This window comes from Trichosurus vulpecula, chromosome 3, assembly GCF_011100635.1.
Source record: "Trichosurus vulpecula isolate mTriVul1 chromosome 3, mTriVul1.pri, whole genome shotgun sequence".
NCBI classification, from domain to species: Eukaryota; Metazoa; Chordata; class Mammalia; order Diprotodontia; family Phalangeridae; genus Trichosurus; species Trichosurus vulpecula.
This window is the reverse complement of record NC_050575.1, coordinates 83,518,816-83,533,279: the sequence shown is the minus strand read 5'-3', so window position 1 is coordinate 83,533,279 and position 14,464 is coordinate 83,518,816. Positions and strand designations below refer to the sequence as shown.

The following is a 14,464-nucleotide window of genomic DNA, read 5'->3' as shown; positions in this document are numbered from 1 at the left end:
AGTTCCTCCACAGGGGGCCTATTCAACAATTTTAGTAATTTATGAATATTCATGTAGTACTTCAGTCATTCATATTTTATCCTTCATTCTCACCACATGACCAGCTTCCAACAATTTCTGATTATATATTTCCTTAATTTTTTTCAATACTTCTCTTACCATAAGTAATAATTTCTAATTGGCCTACTTATTGCCACCACTTATAACCATACATAGAGATATCTTTTGGGTCAACCATACCCTTCTGGAATCCTAGTGGTCTAAGATTCTTAGCCTGTTAATATCACTAGAAGATATTAGTGCTACAAAGATGGCATTATCATTGAACGTGTTGTATAATTGCTCAAATGTGATTCACTCCTCACCTATTTATCTCTAGTCCCCATTCGCTCATGTGAGACACCTAAGCAGAAGAGCAATTTTCAACTGAATTTCACTCTGTTGGGTCAGATTTTTTTTTGTATTAACCAAGTAGTGTTGTATTCTCTCCACCACCTGGTCAATTGTAAGATGATGTAACATACAAGCTGTACAAGACTGTGTTTGAAAAACTGTCTAGTCCTGTTTCATGTTTATATCAAGGAAGTCCTTGGATTATACATTTATTACTTTCATAAAGATTTTATAAGGATAAGACAGTAGGTACACAGGTTGGTTCTTAGGATACAAATGTAAAATATTCATTTCCATCATTATCAGGATGAGGATTACGAAAGTCCAAATGAAGAACCGGATGATGATTATGAGTCCCCCAGTGAGGATGTGGAAGATGATAATGGCTATGAGCCCCCTCCTTGCAGTTATGATGACAACATACAGAACACAATCCTTCCTGCCAAGCTTCCTACAGGCTCCGTGTACATAGGTAAGGGGCCTAGATTTTGCTTTTCCTCAACTCTGGCAGGTGGAATTAAGAAGTCTCCATTAAGATCTTACTTTTTATAGAAGAGATACCATGAGAAAGTAGATTGAGGGTAGGGGATAGAGGGTCAGCTTTGGAGTAAGGAAGACTTGGCTTCATTTCTGAGACACACCAGCTATGTAACGATGAGAAGTCACTTATTCTTTCAGTACTTCAGGTAATTCTCTAAAATGATAAATCACAGATTGATTGCCAGTCTACAATGGAAGAGGAAGTTTCCACACCAGGAGTTCCCTACAGCTAGATCATCAACCCCTCTTCTCCCATCCCAAAAAAGTAAATCTGGCAGCCTTGCCATTAATCTAACTTGTGGTTCATCCAGGTTTTTCATTTGTCTTCCCTTCTCTAGCTCCCTACCATTTCATGACTTCTCAGCTTTGTGAGAGGCAGTGTGGTATAGTGGATAGAACTCCAGCCTTGGAGCCAGGAAGATCTGAATTCCAATCCTGTATACTGGTTGTGTGACCCTGGGCAAGTTTCTTAATCTCTCAGTGTGCTTATGCAATTCTATGACCACAAATTGCAAAGAAGATGTCAACCTGCATTGGTAGAGAAATTTACTAAGAACTCCCTACAGCAAAGAAATCACGGGTCTAATTCCTGCTCCTTGCTAGACTCCAAATCCCTGAGGTCACTACTGTCCCTTTCAGTTATCCAAATATAAAGAGGGAAGTTGCGTATGGAAGAGAAGGGGCCCCACTGGGCTTTCAGGGTGACTCCATTTTAAGGAGCTGATTACCAGAAGTTGTCATCTCCTGCCTCTTTTCCTTCATTGTATGTCCTCTAAAATTTTTTTGTCTTCGTTCTCTTCAGACAGGCCCCCACTTGGGAAAACCCCTCAGCAGCCTCCAGTTCCCCCTCAGAGACCCTTACCAGCCACTGGTGGCCGGAACAACACAGTAGGTTTCTTCTGCTTTTAAATGACTTCATCTTCATTCTGTTCCAAAGACTGCCTTAGACTTGAATAAATGCAGGAGTCCTCTCAACTGGACTACAATTTCCCAATATTGAAAATAAATGGGAAAATTTACTTTAAAAGAAATATAAACAGGACCAGCTTAACATAGTAACAATATATGGGGCTGTCTGTATGACCTGTTTTCAAAAAATACCGGGAAAGTCCCTAGATTTTTCAAACAGCCCTCTCCCTTGTTGGCTGATGCCTGATAAAATCTTTCACTCTTCAATTAGATAAAAAATATAATGTATCCGTCTATTTGGGGGAACAAAAGTCACTTCCTCTTTCTGGGTCTCATTTTTCTCATCTGTAAAAAGGAAGACTTGGACTAATTAACCTTAAGCACCTTTATTGCAAGCTATAAAGTTCTAGAATCCTCTGATTGTAGTGAACACAGCCTTGAAATTCCTACTGAGGTATATAATTGACTGGTAAGAATCCCTGAAAATGATGCAAAGATTGGAGGAGACTGAAAGGTAGCTGTTGAGATGGGGGGGGGGGGCACAGAAAGGAGAAGTTAGTATGGTTTGAAGACGAACCTAGCGTCAACAGTTTGGCTGAGGCTTAGTCTAAACATAAATATGAAACCTTCCCCTCCCTCTTCCCTGGCCCCAAAATGTCACCTTGTAACAAGGACATCTCTTCTTGAACAGCCTCCTCTTCTTCCACAACCCGGTCATGAAGAGCCTCCTAGAGGCAGAAATCACCGAACGCCCAACTGTAAGTACAGCTCTCTATCTCTACAGACCATTCATTACTCTCCCCTTCCAACGACTGGATCATTCCATTTATGCCTGTGATTCGCTTTCAGTCCCAGCACCATCCATAGACAGAAGTAAAAAGCCACCGTTGGATCGTACATTACCTCAATTTGAGAGAGATTTGGGAATAGGTGAGTTTATGTCTCATATCACAGGCGCTGTCTTTTCTACGTTTCTAAACAATGATGTGTATAGCAAAAAAAAAAAAAAATCATTCGGGAGGGTAGAAACAGACTTGGACTGGAAGCCAGGAGGCTCGGACTCTTTGTCCTGTCTCTGCCACTGAGTGACCCCAGGCAAGTCATTCACTGAACTTTCAGTTTCTTCAGTTGTAAAGCTAGATTGGATTAGATTCCACTTTATTTAACAAATGGCTACTATTAGGCAGCAAGGTGGCACAGTGGATAAAGTATGGGCCTTGACTCTGGAAGACCTATGTTTGAATCCTGCCTCAGGCACTTCCTAGCTGTGTGACCCTGGGCAAGTCACCAAACCTCTCTCAGCCTCAGTTTCTGCTTCTGTAAAATGGGTGTAATAATAGCCACTACATCTTTGAGCTGTTGTGAGGATCTAATGAGATAATAATTGTAAAGCCCTTAGCACAATTCCTAGCACATAGTAGGTGCTTAATAAATGTTAGCTTAATAGATGATGATAATGATTTACAAGTTATTATAAAAGTCCTAGAACAGTTTTAAACTAGTAAAGCTTAACACCCTATATAAGAGCTAGCTCTTTTTCTGTGCTAGACTAGAATACAAAGATTTGCTGCAGGGAACTCAAATACATATTATCCTAGGAAAAGGAGTGTACATATACAGGGTGGGCCTGGTCGTAGCACTATGAGAAATCTGGGCAGGTACACAAGGCTTTCACCTGGGGAACAGGAGAGTCACTCAGGACAGAGGAGGTAGAACCTTAAAGGGGGAGCCTTGAAGGAAGGGATTGGAGTTGGAAAGGGGTATCCATCTATAACCATGTGAACAAAGACACAGAATCAGGAGAGAGCAGGATAATAACAGGGTCACTGAGCAATAGTGTCTGACTTGAATATGAAGGATGAAGAAGGGAGCAGTAAGAAATCATGCAGAAAAGGTAGGTTGACACTACGTTGTGGAAAATCTTGAGTGCCAGGGTCAGGAGGATCAAGACCGGTTTATACTTTATGTATTAGGTGATGGGAAGCTATTAAAAACTTCTGATCAAAGGCATGCCATGATCAGAGGTATTCGTTAGGAAGATTATTCAAAAAATTTCTATAAAGGATGGATTGGAGATGGAATAAACTAAAGGTTAAAGAAAAAATAACCACTTAACTTTCAAAGTAATATGTTGTTGTTGTTCAGTCATTTCATTAGCGTCTGACTTTTTGTGACCTTATTTGGGGTTTTCTTGGTAAAGATACTGGAGTGGTTTGCCGTTTCCTTCTCCAGCTCCTTTTACAGATGGGGAACCTGAGGCAAACAGGGTTAAGTGACTTGCTCAGGGTCACACAGCTAGTAAGTACCTGAGGCCGGATTTGAAATCAGGAAGATGAGTTTTCCTAACTCCAGGCCTTGCACTCTATCCACCATGCCACCTGGCTGCCCCTTACAGTAATACATCTGACATCTGTTCTATACTCTCCATTGATGTGACCACCAGCCAAGTTCAGACCATCATCACCTCTTGCCTGAAGCCTCCTAATTCATCTCCCTGACTCCAGGACTCTCTCTTCTCTGATCTATCCACAACTCAGCTTGCCTAATTGATGTTCTTAAATCATTGGTTTGACCAAATCCCTTCCTGCTTAAGAAGCTCCAGTCTTTTCCTCTTGCTCACAGGATAAAATATAAACTCTTCTGCTCGACTTCTAAAGTCCTTCATAATTTGGCTCCAGCCTTCCTTGTCAGATGCACTATGTTATCCTACACTTACTCTACATCACAGTCAATCTAACCCACTTGCTTTTACTTAGAACACGTCATTTCCCATCTTCTGTCTTTACATAAGCTTGAAACCCATCCCTGGAACGAATCACCTCACACTTTTGCCTCCTAAAAACTCCATGTTCCTTCAAAACTCACCTCGATCATCATTTCCTAGAGGGAGCCTATCTCTATCCTCCCAGTTAATAGGATTCTCCCCTCCCAGAAAGTACATGGTACATATTTTGCATTTAATTTTCTGTGTTCGTATTGTTGCTCCTCCACTCCTCTTCCTAAAATAGAAGTTCTTCAATTAATGTAAGTTTATTTTTGTTGTTTTCTTTCTAGTGCCCAGCACAATGACTGCCTTATAGTAGGTGCTTAATGCAAAGTTTGTTGAACAGGACTCCAATGAACAATGGTGGTTATAGTGGGAGATGAGAGGACAGGATGGATGTGAGATATGGCAGAGGCAGAATCAGTAGGACATGTCAAGTTATTGGATCCTAAGTTACTAGGGGAAAGGGTAGCACCATCTACAGAGACGTAATCAGATTGGGGTGAGGGAGGTTTTGAGATGATGCATTTGTTTTTAGGCATGCTGAATCTGAGGAATCTGGAGCCCATTCAGGTGGAGCTATATGGCAGGTGGTTGGAAATACAGGACTGAAAAAAACTTTAATGAAAGGAAGTTAGTTTGAAGTCTCTTCCAGGTGTACCATTCCATAATTCTGTAGTCCCTAGTAGAAAACAATGCCACCGGCACAGATGGCCATCCATGACCTCTTCTCTCATCAAGTCTCCAACTCTCACTCCCATCCCTATGGTTCACAGGTGGCCTTGCCCACTATTTGACAAAATCCTACCATGCCTCTCCACTCCTCTAAACTTATGGCTTCATACATCCTCTATATTTTCTTCAGTCCCAAAGTAAGGCTTTCCTCAGGGTTAAAGCTAACTCCTCCAACTGTGCTTTCAGTTCCCATCCCTACTTGCCTCCTCTTTTACATTGTTTCGTCAGTTATCTCCTCTCTCATGCATCTTCAGTATCCCCCTCTCTGTCAGTTCTTTCTTTCTCAACTTACAAAAAAATGCTTAGGTATCTCCTGGTGGATGATTAGGTATCTCCCCTCAACCTTACTTATCCCCTCAAAAAGTAGTTTTTGTTCTCTGTTCCCTCTGACCAATGTACGTCTAGAAGGGCCGCCTCCACTGCTAGATGGCTCACTGGCCCCTCAAACTCAACTTGTCCAAAATGGAATTCCCCACCTTTTCCCTACTTTATTAAGTCCCAAGGCCTTTCTCTCCACCTACATTTTCTCTTCCTCTTTATGGCACCATTGTTCTCTCAATCATCCAAGGTTTGTTGTTGTTGTTGAGTCATTTCAGTTTTGTCTGACTCTTCGTTACCCCATTTGAGGTTTTCTCGGCAAAGATACTGGAGTGGTTTTGCTTTTTCCTTCTCCGGCTCATTTTACAGATGAGGAAACTGAGGCAAACTGGGTTAAATTACCTGCCCAGAGTCACACAGCTAGTAAATGTCTGAGACTGGATTTGAACTCAGGAAGATGAATCTTCCTGACTCCAGGCCCAGCTCTCTAATTACTGCACCACCTAGCTGCCCTATCCTTACATCTAACTATTTGCAAAATACCATCCATTCTATCTCCAGAATATATCTTGAAACTCTCCTCTCCTCTTCACCACTCACGTGGCCCCCACCCTAGTTCAGGCCTTCATCACCTCTTCCCTAGACTATTTTGTCCCAGTCTCCCAGATTCCTTTTCTCCTTCTAGTGGATGCCTTCTCTAATCTGTTCTTCACTTTGCTTCATGCAGAGTCTTCTTAACATATTGTTCTGAATGCAAACATCTCCTTCAAAATTTAGCATTTTACAAAATGAGCTGCTGCCCAGAGAATGTGGGCAAGTCAGCTGACTTTTTATTAAAACTTATTTAGACATTAGGGTACAGGCTATGTGGGGTTTCATTTGTTTATTTTCTGGTATTCTTCATATGGTGTCCTCAGTAAGACCCAAGTAAATTAGAAAACAGATTTTATGAAAAGAAAAAACTATCACAGAACAGTAAGACAAATCAAGCTGTGAAAATGAAACTCTAGGCATATGGCTTATCACCCTGAGGTCTTGAAAGACCCATTTCCAGGGCTCTGAAACCCTGGGACTCTATTATACCAGAATAAAGCTGCTGAAGCCTTCAGACAAAATAACAAAATGCCAAAGAAATTTCACTGAATGGTTTTTCATATGCTAATCCTAACCATCATTCTTATGATCCCACATTCATCTTAGACTGCATGCAGGTAATGGAGAAGTAATTTCCTGTTCTAAAAGAAAACCAAATTTGAGCTACATAAGGGGTTCGGCAATAAGATCTGCTCAAGGAAACTAAGAAGAAGCAAAAGGCTATATTCAAAATCCTATTGGCTAACTCAGTGTAAAAGCTTCTCTTGCCTCATGAGCACAGTGCAAGGGAGCATTAGACTAGGAGTCAGAGGACCTAGGCCTGAATCCCTACTTGGTTATTTATGATTTACATGGCCCTGGGCCCACAGCTGCTACACCCCTCTATCTAGACCTCACTTTCCTTTTGTGGCATACAAAGGGGTCAAAGGTTCGCTCTATATTATCTCTAAGGGCCTCTCAAGCTCTGACATTCTAAGATTTTTCTGTTCAATGGCAAAGTCAATATTGTTGCCTATAGTGGCACCAATCAAACCTCCCTGTTTGCTAGGACTTTGGGAAGCAGAAATCAAACTGATTTTCTGAACCTGATTTCTTTGGTGGGGGATTAGAAAGAGGACAGGAGGAGAAAGGGGGAATAGTGGTTTTTATATTTTTTAAGGTCCAAATTGCTAGGGGTTTTGTTTATTTGGGATGGGGGAGGGGTGGTAAAAGTTCTTAATTTCTACCTTTACATTTTGAGCACAAGTTTAATCAAAATCCTGTTGCTCTCATTTTCAGCAGAGAAAAACTCTTTCACTTCCTGTTTTAAGTGGTAACTAAAAATGTTTAGAATTTTATTTTTATAAGGAAGTATCCCTCTGACCCTGTGAATATTGAAAATACTGCTGCTAAAGCGTTTTTACTGGGCTGAGAATTCACAACTGCAGACGTGAATAGATTTATTGAAAACATGGACACAAAAAGAAAAAAGGCTAGCCACAGATAAAGAGTTGAGAATGACGTTAGAGTTGGGAACGACCTTAGAGGTCACTTATTCCAACCCCTTTCATATTACAGATGAAGTAACTGAGACACAGATGAGTTAAGTGACTTGCCCAAGGTCACTCAAATAATAAGTGGCACATTCACATAAGACCAGCAACACAAGGCAATAAACTAGGGATTAAAAAAAATGAAAGAAAGAAAATATCTGTTCTATTTATGAATGGTTAAGTACTCCTGGAACCTCAATGTTCTTTGCATCTGTTCTTGTCTCTGGACTTCAGTTTCCTCTTCCACAAAATGAAGAGGTTGGACAAGATGGTCTTGAAGGACCTTGCTTACTTGCTCTAATAGTCTTAATCTGAAGGAAAACGCTTCCATAATTGAAACCTTCACACCTGTGTTATTTGGCTGAAAAATGCTTGCCCATGCATCAGACTGTTTCTAAGTCTCAGTTAGAGAATTGTAAATTGAATTCAAGACATAAAATTTTTTTCATTTGTAATTTGCAGGGAAAAAACCAGTTTTTCCTGATAAGGTAAGACATCCTTTACCTTAAGACAGCACAATGCATATTCATCCAATGGAACATACCAAAGATTCTGATACATCTTTCATTGTATTTTACAGCCTTTAGCTCCTGCACTGAGGTAAGGAGAAAGGAGTACTTGGGACATGTAATAGAACTCTAACCCGTAACATTCAGTTGACTTTCTTTAATACATCTGGTCTCTAAATACCACAGGACTGCTGGGGATCACTTACCTAAGTTACAGAAGCCTCCTTTGCCACCTGGAGAAAGACCTGAGAGAAATTTTAAGAAGCCACCTGTACCAAAGTAAGGTTACCTCTCTAGTACACCATGAGAGTCATCCAACTGATGATAATTTCTAAAAACATATCTGACACACAACCAATGACATGAAAAGAAAAATAATGGAAGCCATTTTGTACCAAATGGCATGTTTTGGAAGTTGGGGATTGAGTAATGTTCAGACTCTAAAAGTCAGATATGAAATAACATGCAAAAGTACATGAAAAAAGAAAGGCACAAAAGAAATCCTGACAAGTAAGAAAATAAAGAGTTTTAATCAAGGTAATGAGAATTACTGTGCTTTTCGATGATAGCATTCCCAGCAGTGACATTTTTCTCTGAATATGTCTAGCAAAGCATCTTATACAGTTCAAGGGAGACTACTACCACCATTTGTTCTTCTTATGGTGGTAGAAATAACTTGGCTACATTTCCTCCTCCCTTTCTCTACAGGAGCTTTCTCCACTGTCTAACTTGCAGTGTGTTAGAATGTATTGTGGTGGTATCTTTTTGGTTGAAGACAAGTTTCTGGTACATTTTTCAGGGGTATGAATGGTAAAGGAAAATGAAGACTTTAGGATCACAGAGATGGAAGGGTGCTCAATGACCAGTTCATACGGCCCCCCTCATTTTACAAATGAAAATACTGAAGCCCTTTTACATAACTTAAACAAGGTCACAAAGCTATGTATAAAGGTGAAGAATACTTTGGCAGAGCTGCAGCCCATGATGTTTTCTGTTTCTTAGTCCAAAGCTATCTCAGAGCAGCAATCTCCACCAAATACAGATGTCAGCAATGACTTTTAGGCAGCTGGTACGAAATCTGTAACACTGCAGTGTTGCTCTGGGAAAATCAAGCTAAGTCAGTGTGGAAAATCCTCTGTGCTGCAGCATTTTCCTAATTTCTTCCCTTCACAATGTAAGGGAACATGACCAAGAAAGGAGCCTGTTTATTTTAAATCTTTTCAATTTTTTGAGGGATTTATTTTCTGTGTAACTTGTGTGCGCTGGTTTAGGAGTCAAATTGCCTGTGTTCCAGCTCCAGCTCTAACACTACCAAGTGTATGACCGTGGGCAGCTCACTTGCTGTCTCTGTATCTCAGTTTTCTCCTCTGTAAAATAAGGTGGTCAGGTTTAGCTGATCCCTAAGGTGCCTTTCTAGCTCCAACATGACATGATTCTATTTTAATGGCAACCAAAACTATGGTTTGCTGAATAAATTTTTGACTATTATTTCCATTGGTAGTTCTAAAGAGGACTTTCTTCTTATTGACCATCATATTGACAGAGAAATTTATTGCTGCAACTCTCTTTATACACAAACACCCTACATCCTCCTCTTTTCCCAGTGGTTTTGTTTCATATTTTAACTAATTTAAATGGGCTAGCTTCTTGGTGATTTAAACTTAAATATCAAAAACAGAAACTTGTTCATTCAAATTCCAACCATTTCCATGGGGGAAGAAATTAATTCTTTTTATTCTTCCAAATTCATTTTCAGGCATGGATGGGAAGCAGACAGAAGAGGTGATGTAAGTACAAAACAACCTGCTGTTAATATGATACACATAAGTCACTGGGGGTTGGGTGGGGTGGGGCAATCAGTCCACGCTAGACAACATGAGAGCAATCTCTCAGAAGCAGGTTGGGAGAATCGTCATGAACCTAGGCCACATGCCCAAATTTTCAAGGTCTTTGCTATGCCCTCCTGACCTCTCAAAATGCCAAATATACAGCTTATACCATGGGTCACCCAGAGAATGATTAATTAAATTAATTAATCAAGTTTTATTCAATATCTGCTATATCTCCAGGCTATGCTTTATACTGGGTAGTGGGGAAGGGCCATATACAGGGTATTAAGTCAGTATTTCTAATGTCAAGTGAATAGCTAGGTGGCAGAACAGTGAATAGAGTGTCAGGTCTGGAGTAAGACTCATCTTTGTGAGTTCAAATCTGGTCTTATTTACTTATACATGTACTAGCTGTGTGATCCTGGACAAGTCACTTAACCCTGTTTGCCTCAGTTTCTTTATCTGTAAATTGAGTTGGGGGGGCACAAACCACTCCAGTATCTTTTCCAAGAAAACCCCAAATAGAATCACAAAGAGTTTGACACAATTGAAAGAACTCAACAACCAGAAAACTGTTAAGAAGCAGACAGTTTATTTGAAGAGATAAGACTGGTGCACTTAAAACAATTAAGGAATATCACCAGATTTAATTTAATTAAGTCCTGAATTGTGATACAAGCATTTTGAGAGTTAGAGATGAATATGTACTTGAACAATAGGTTTCAGTTATCAATAGGAATAATGGTCAAAAAAGCTATTTATCAGCAAAACTTATCTTTAGTTGCCATTGAATTAGAATCATGTCATGTTAGAGCTAGAGACGGACCTTAGAGATCACCTAAATCTTAGGTGATAGACAGAGTAGTGATTAGGAATTTTTGAACTGGAGGTAGGTGGGAGGGATGGTAAAGGTATGGTTGCCAGTGGGAATGAAAGCATTACCTGAGACTCCTTCTTTGTTGCTAAAGATTAGATGGTTGAGGGGACAAAAGTGTGTCTTAGGATAATGCTACATTTTGGTGCTTCGAGACAAAGCCCCTTTCTCCCCCATCTAGTTATGGCTCTGGCAGTAGTCTTAAAGGATTGGAAGGATTTAAATAAACTGAGGAGTAAAAACAGGCTGAAAGGGCAGCATGATCAAAAACAGGAATGAGCAGGGTGTGTTTGGGGAACACTTAAAACAATAGCAACATGTTAAGTGCGATGGGGGTGGGAGCAGTGGTTGTAGGAGACAAGGCTTAACACATCTTTACCAGAGAAGGGTAGACACAGACTATGAATCCAGACAACCTTCCTGACCTTTCTCAGTTGTAAAATGGGGATTATAATAGCACCTACCTCCCAGGGATATTTCGAGGATCAAATGAGATAGTATTTGTAAAGCACTTAGCATGGCACATGGTAGTGGTAGAGCCTTTTTCAGTTGCATATGACTCTTTGTGACCCCATTTGGGTGTTTTTTGGGGGCAAAGATACCAGAGTGGTTTGCCATTTACTTCTCCAGCTCATTTTACAGATGAGGAAACTGAGGCAAACAGGTTTAAGTGACTTGTCCAGGGACACACCACTAGTAAGTGTCTGAGACTGGATTTGAACTCAGGAAGATAAGTCTTCCTGACTCCAGGGCTGGAACTCTATCCTCTGTGCCATCTAGCTGCCCCAGTACATAGTAAGTAGGTGCTTAATAAATGTTTATTTCCTTCATCTTTCCCCGATGGGCTCAGTGATAATGTTTGAGACAATTCTTTTCTTGAATGCTCGGTATAGTATGGGACTACATAAAATGCTTTTGTTGGCTAGTTCAATTTAGTCCTTATCTATATGCAGCAAGAAAACAAGATAACTCATGATAGCTAAGGTATTCCTTTTAAAGATCAATATAATACTAAAAGGAAGATCAATATCATTATCTAGGGCTGTATTTTTCATGAAGTGTGGCTAGGCTAAACCAGAAAAACTACTTTCACCCTGTTGCTGTCTATTTTCTAGACTCTGCTTTTTCTCAAGCTAAACTTAGTCTCCTTACACAATTAAAGATAAAAGAAGGAAGGAAACATCGTTTATTAAGTACCTACTGGGTGTCAGGCACTGTGCTTATATCTCATTTGATTCTCACACCACCCCAGGAGGTAAGTGCTCTAATAGTCCCCATTTTACAATTGAGGAAACTGAGGCAAATGGAAGTTAAGTGACTTGCCTAGGGTCACGTAGCTAGTAAATATCTGGGGCTGGATTTGAACTCAGGTTCTTCCTAACTCCAGGCCCAGCTTTCTATCCACTATACCATTTAGCTACTACTAACAAGAAGAATAATTTTATTTATTAAAAAGTTTTCCACATAAAAATAATACTCGTACTATTACTGATCATTATTATTGTTTGCCGATAATAACAGGCATCTAGGTGGTACAGTGCGTTGAGCATAAGGTCTGAGATCAGGAAGAACCTGAATTTAAATCCAGCCTTATATATTTACTAGCTGTGTGAACCTGGGCAAATAACTTAACCTCTGTTTTTCTCAGTCACCTCAACTGTAAAATGGGGACCTTTAGAGTAACTACCTCCCAGTGTTGTTGTGGGGATCAGATAAGAAAATATTTATAAAGTGTCTTACACATACTTACACATGACTTACACATACTAAGTACTATAGACGCGGTAGCTGTTATTAGCCATTAGTGAAGAAAGAAGTCTAGAGGGTCAGAAGTGGAGCCCAGGGAAGAATGAACGAGATATTACAAAGAATGATACTGACTTGTCCCACTTTCTAAATTTTTATAGAAAATCTTACTATTCTTCACAATATATTTAAAGTGAATTAATGTGATACTGATTAAAAAAAAGATTGGTTGATCCTCATAGAATACCATTGAGATAGCAGTGCCTTGGGAATAACTGAAAGAATAACGTCTTATTTGTTTTCCTCCCCACTCCAGGAAGAAGATGATGGTATGTAAAGAAAATGCCACTTAAATTATTCCCCTTCATCTTTCCAAATGGTCCTTCAAATGAAGATATTTCATATAGGCAAAGCAGAGGTCTGATGACTGCCACGTCATGTTAGATAAATGAGTATAAAATGAAATTATTTTTTTAGGTGAGGAAGGAGGCAATGCAGATTTCATCAGAAACTTAAAGTCTTAGAGAGTTGCCTAGAAGCAGTGCTTCTTAAACTGCAGGTAGTGATCCCATGTGGGTTTGAGATGGGGTCCCCAGTGAAAAAAGTTTAAGAAGCCTTGACCAAGGGCACAGAAGTTAAGTGATTTGCCCATGGTTACATAGCTAGTATGAGAGCACCCAGGCCTGCCCAATTCCAAGGCTTCTTTTCTACTTATTATACCATGCCGTCTCCCTTAATTAAGTCGACAAGAAAAATCTGTTGAGCTTATGGATAATGTTGCTGGATTTCTGAATTTTGCAATGTAATTATTAAAACAAATGCACTGCTTGGTGGTTAAAAAAACAACCCAGATGCCTACACTTATCCCATCTCATATATGTGGAAAGCATCAAGGTAGAATCAGTATAGAAGTATGATAACTTTTTGAACAATCTATTATTTCTGAAAATAGACAGTTATTTCTACCAACCTAATGAGTCAAAGGGATAGCTAGATGGCACAATGGATAGAGCTCCAGGACTACAGTCAAGAAGACCCAAGTTCAAATGTGGCCTCAGACACTTAGTAGCTGTGTGACCCTGGGCAAGTCACTAAACCCTGTTTGCCTCAGTTGTCTCATCTGTAAAATAATCTGGAGAAGGAAATGGCAAACCACTTCAGTATCTCTGCCAAGAAAACCCCAAATGAGGTCGTAAAGAGTCAGACAGTACTGAAATGAACAGCAGTAACAAAGAGTCAAAGGGGAAACATATCATGTGAATGTAACATAAAACATACCAAGAGAACTTAAAATCAACTCTTACATAAAATCGTATCATCATAGTTATGTCACTTAGGAATTCCAAGAGGGAGAATTAGCCAAAATACCTTTTGGAGGATGGGCCACATCTTTAGAATTGTGGTCTAATTAGAGGCAGTGTTTTCCATTGTTATCACTCCCTACACCAGCTCTGTTTAAATTCTAGCACCTTAAGCAGAAGTGTTAATGAGTGAGCATTGTAGGTAACCACGGTGAATGCATTTACCTGTGGCGATCTTAACTGTTCTTTTCTCTTCACCATAGCGCACCACCCTCCTCCTCCGGCTATTCCCTCTTTCACTTCCAACACTTTCCCTTCAAGATCTACCAAGCCACCATCCAAATTTCCCCAATCAGGATCTAACAGTATGCCTGGGCCAATCACATCAAGGTTTGTCTACATCATTGCCTATTTGTAGGT

The 14,464-nt window shown here is 40.0% G+C and overlaps 1 protein-coding gene across 2 annotated transcripts in view; it reads left to right on the top strand.

Moving 5' to 3' along the window:
• Positions 1 to 14,464, top strand: part of LCP2 (lymphocyte cytosolic protein 2) — an 80,538-nt gene that overhangs the window by 54,234 nt on the left and 11,840 nt on the right. The window contains exons 7-16 of one of the 2 annotated variants that reach the window (XM_036752979.1): positions 700 to 865; positions 1,736 to 1,821; positions 2,534 to 2,600; positions 2,692 to 2,772; positions 8,248 to 8,273; positions 8,366 to 8,385; positions 8,481 to 8,573; positions 10,051 to 10,081; positions 13,060 to 13,072; positions 14,308 to 14,434. In XM_036752979.1, coding sequence (XP_036608874.1) covers positions 700 to 865; positions 1,736 to 1,821; positions 2,534 to 2,600; positions 2,692 to 2,772; positions 8,248 to 8,273; positions 8,366 to 8,385; positions 8,481 to 8,573; positions 10,051 to 10,081; positions 13,060 to 13,072; positions 14,308 to 14,434 — 710 coding nt within the window. The remainder of the gene's footprint in view (positions 1 to 699; positions 866 to 1,735; positions 1,822 to 2,533; positions 2,601 to 2,691; positions 2,773 to 8,247; positions 8,274 to 8,365; positions 8,386 to 8,480; positions 8,574 to 10,050; positions 10,082 to 13,059; positions 13,073 to 14,307; positions 14,435 to 14,464) is intronic. The other variant, XM_036752980.1, reaches the window with a different exon arrangement.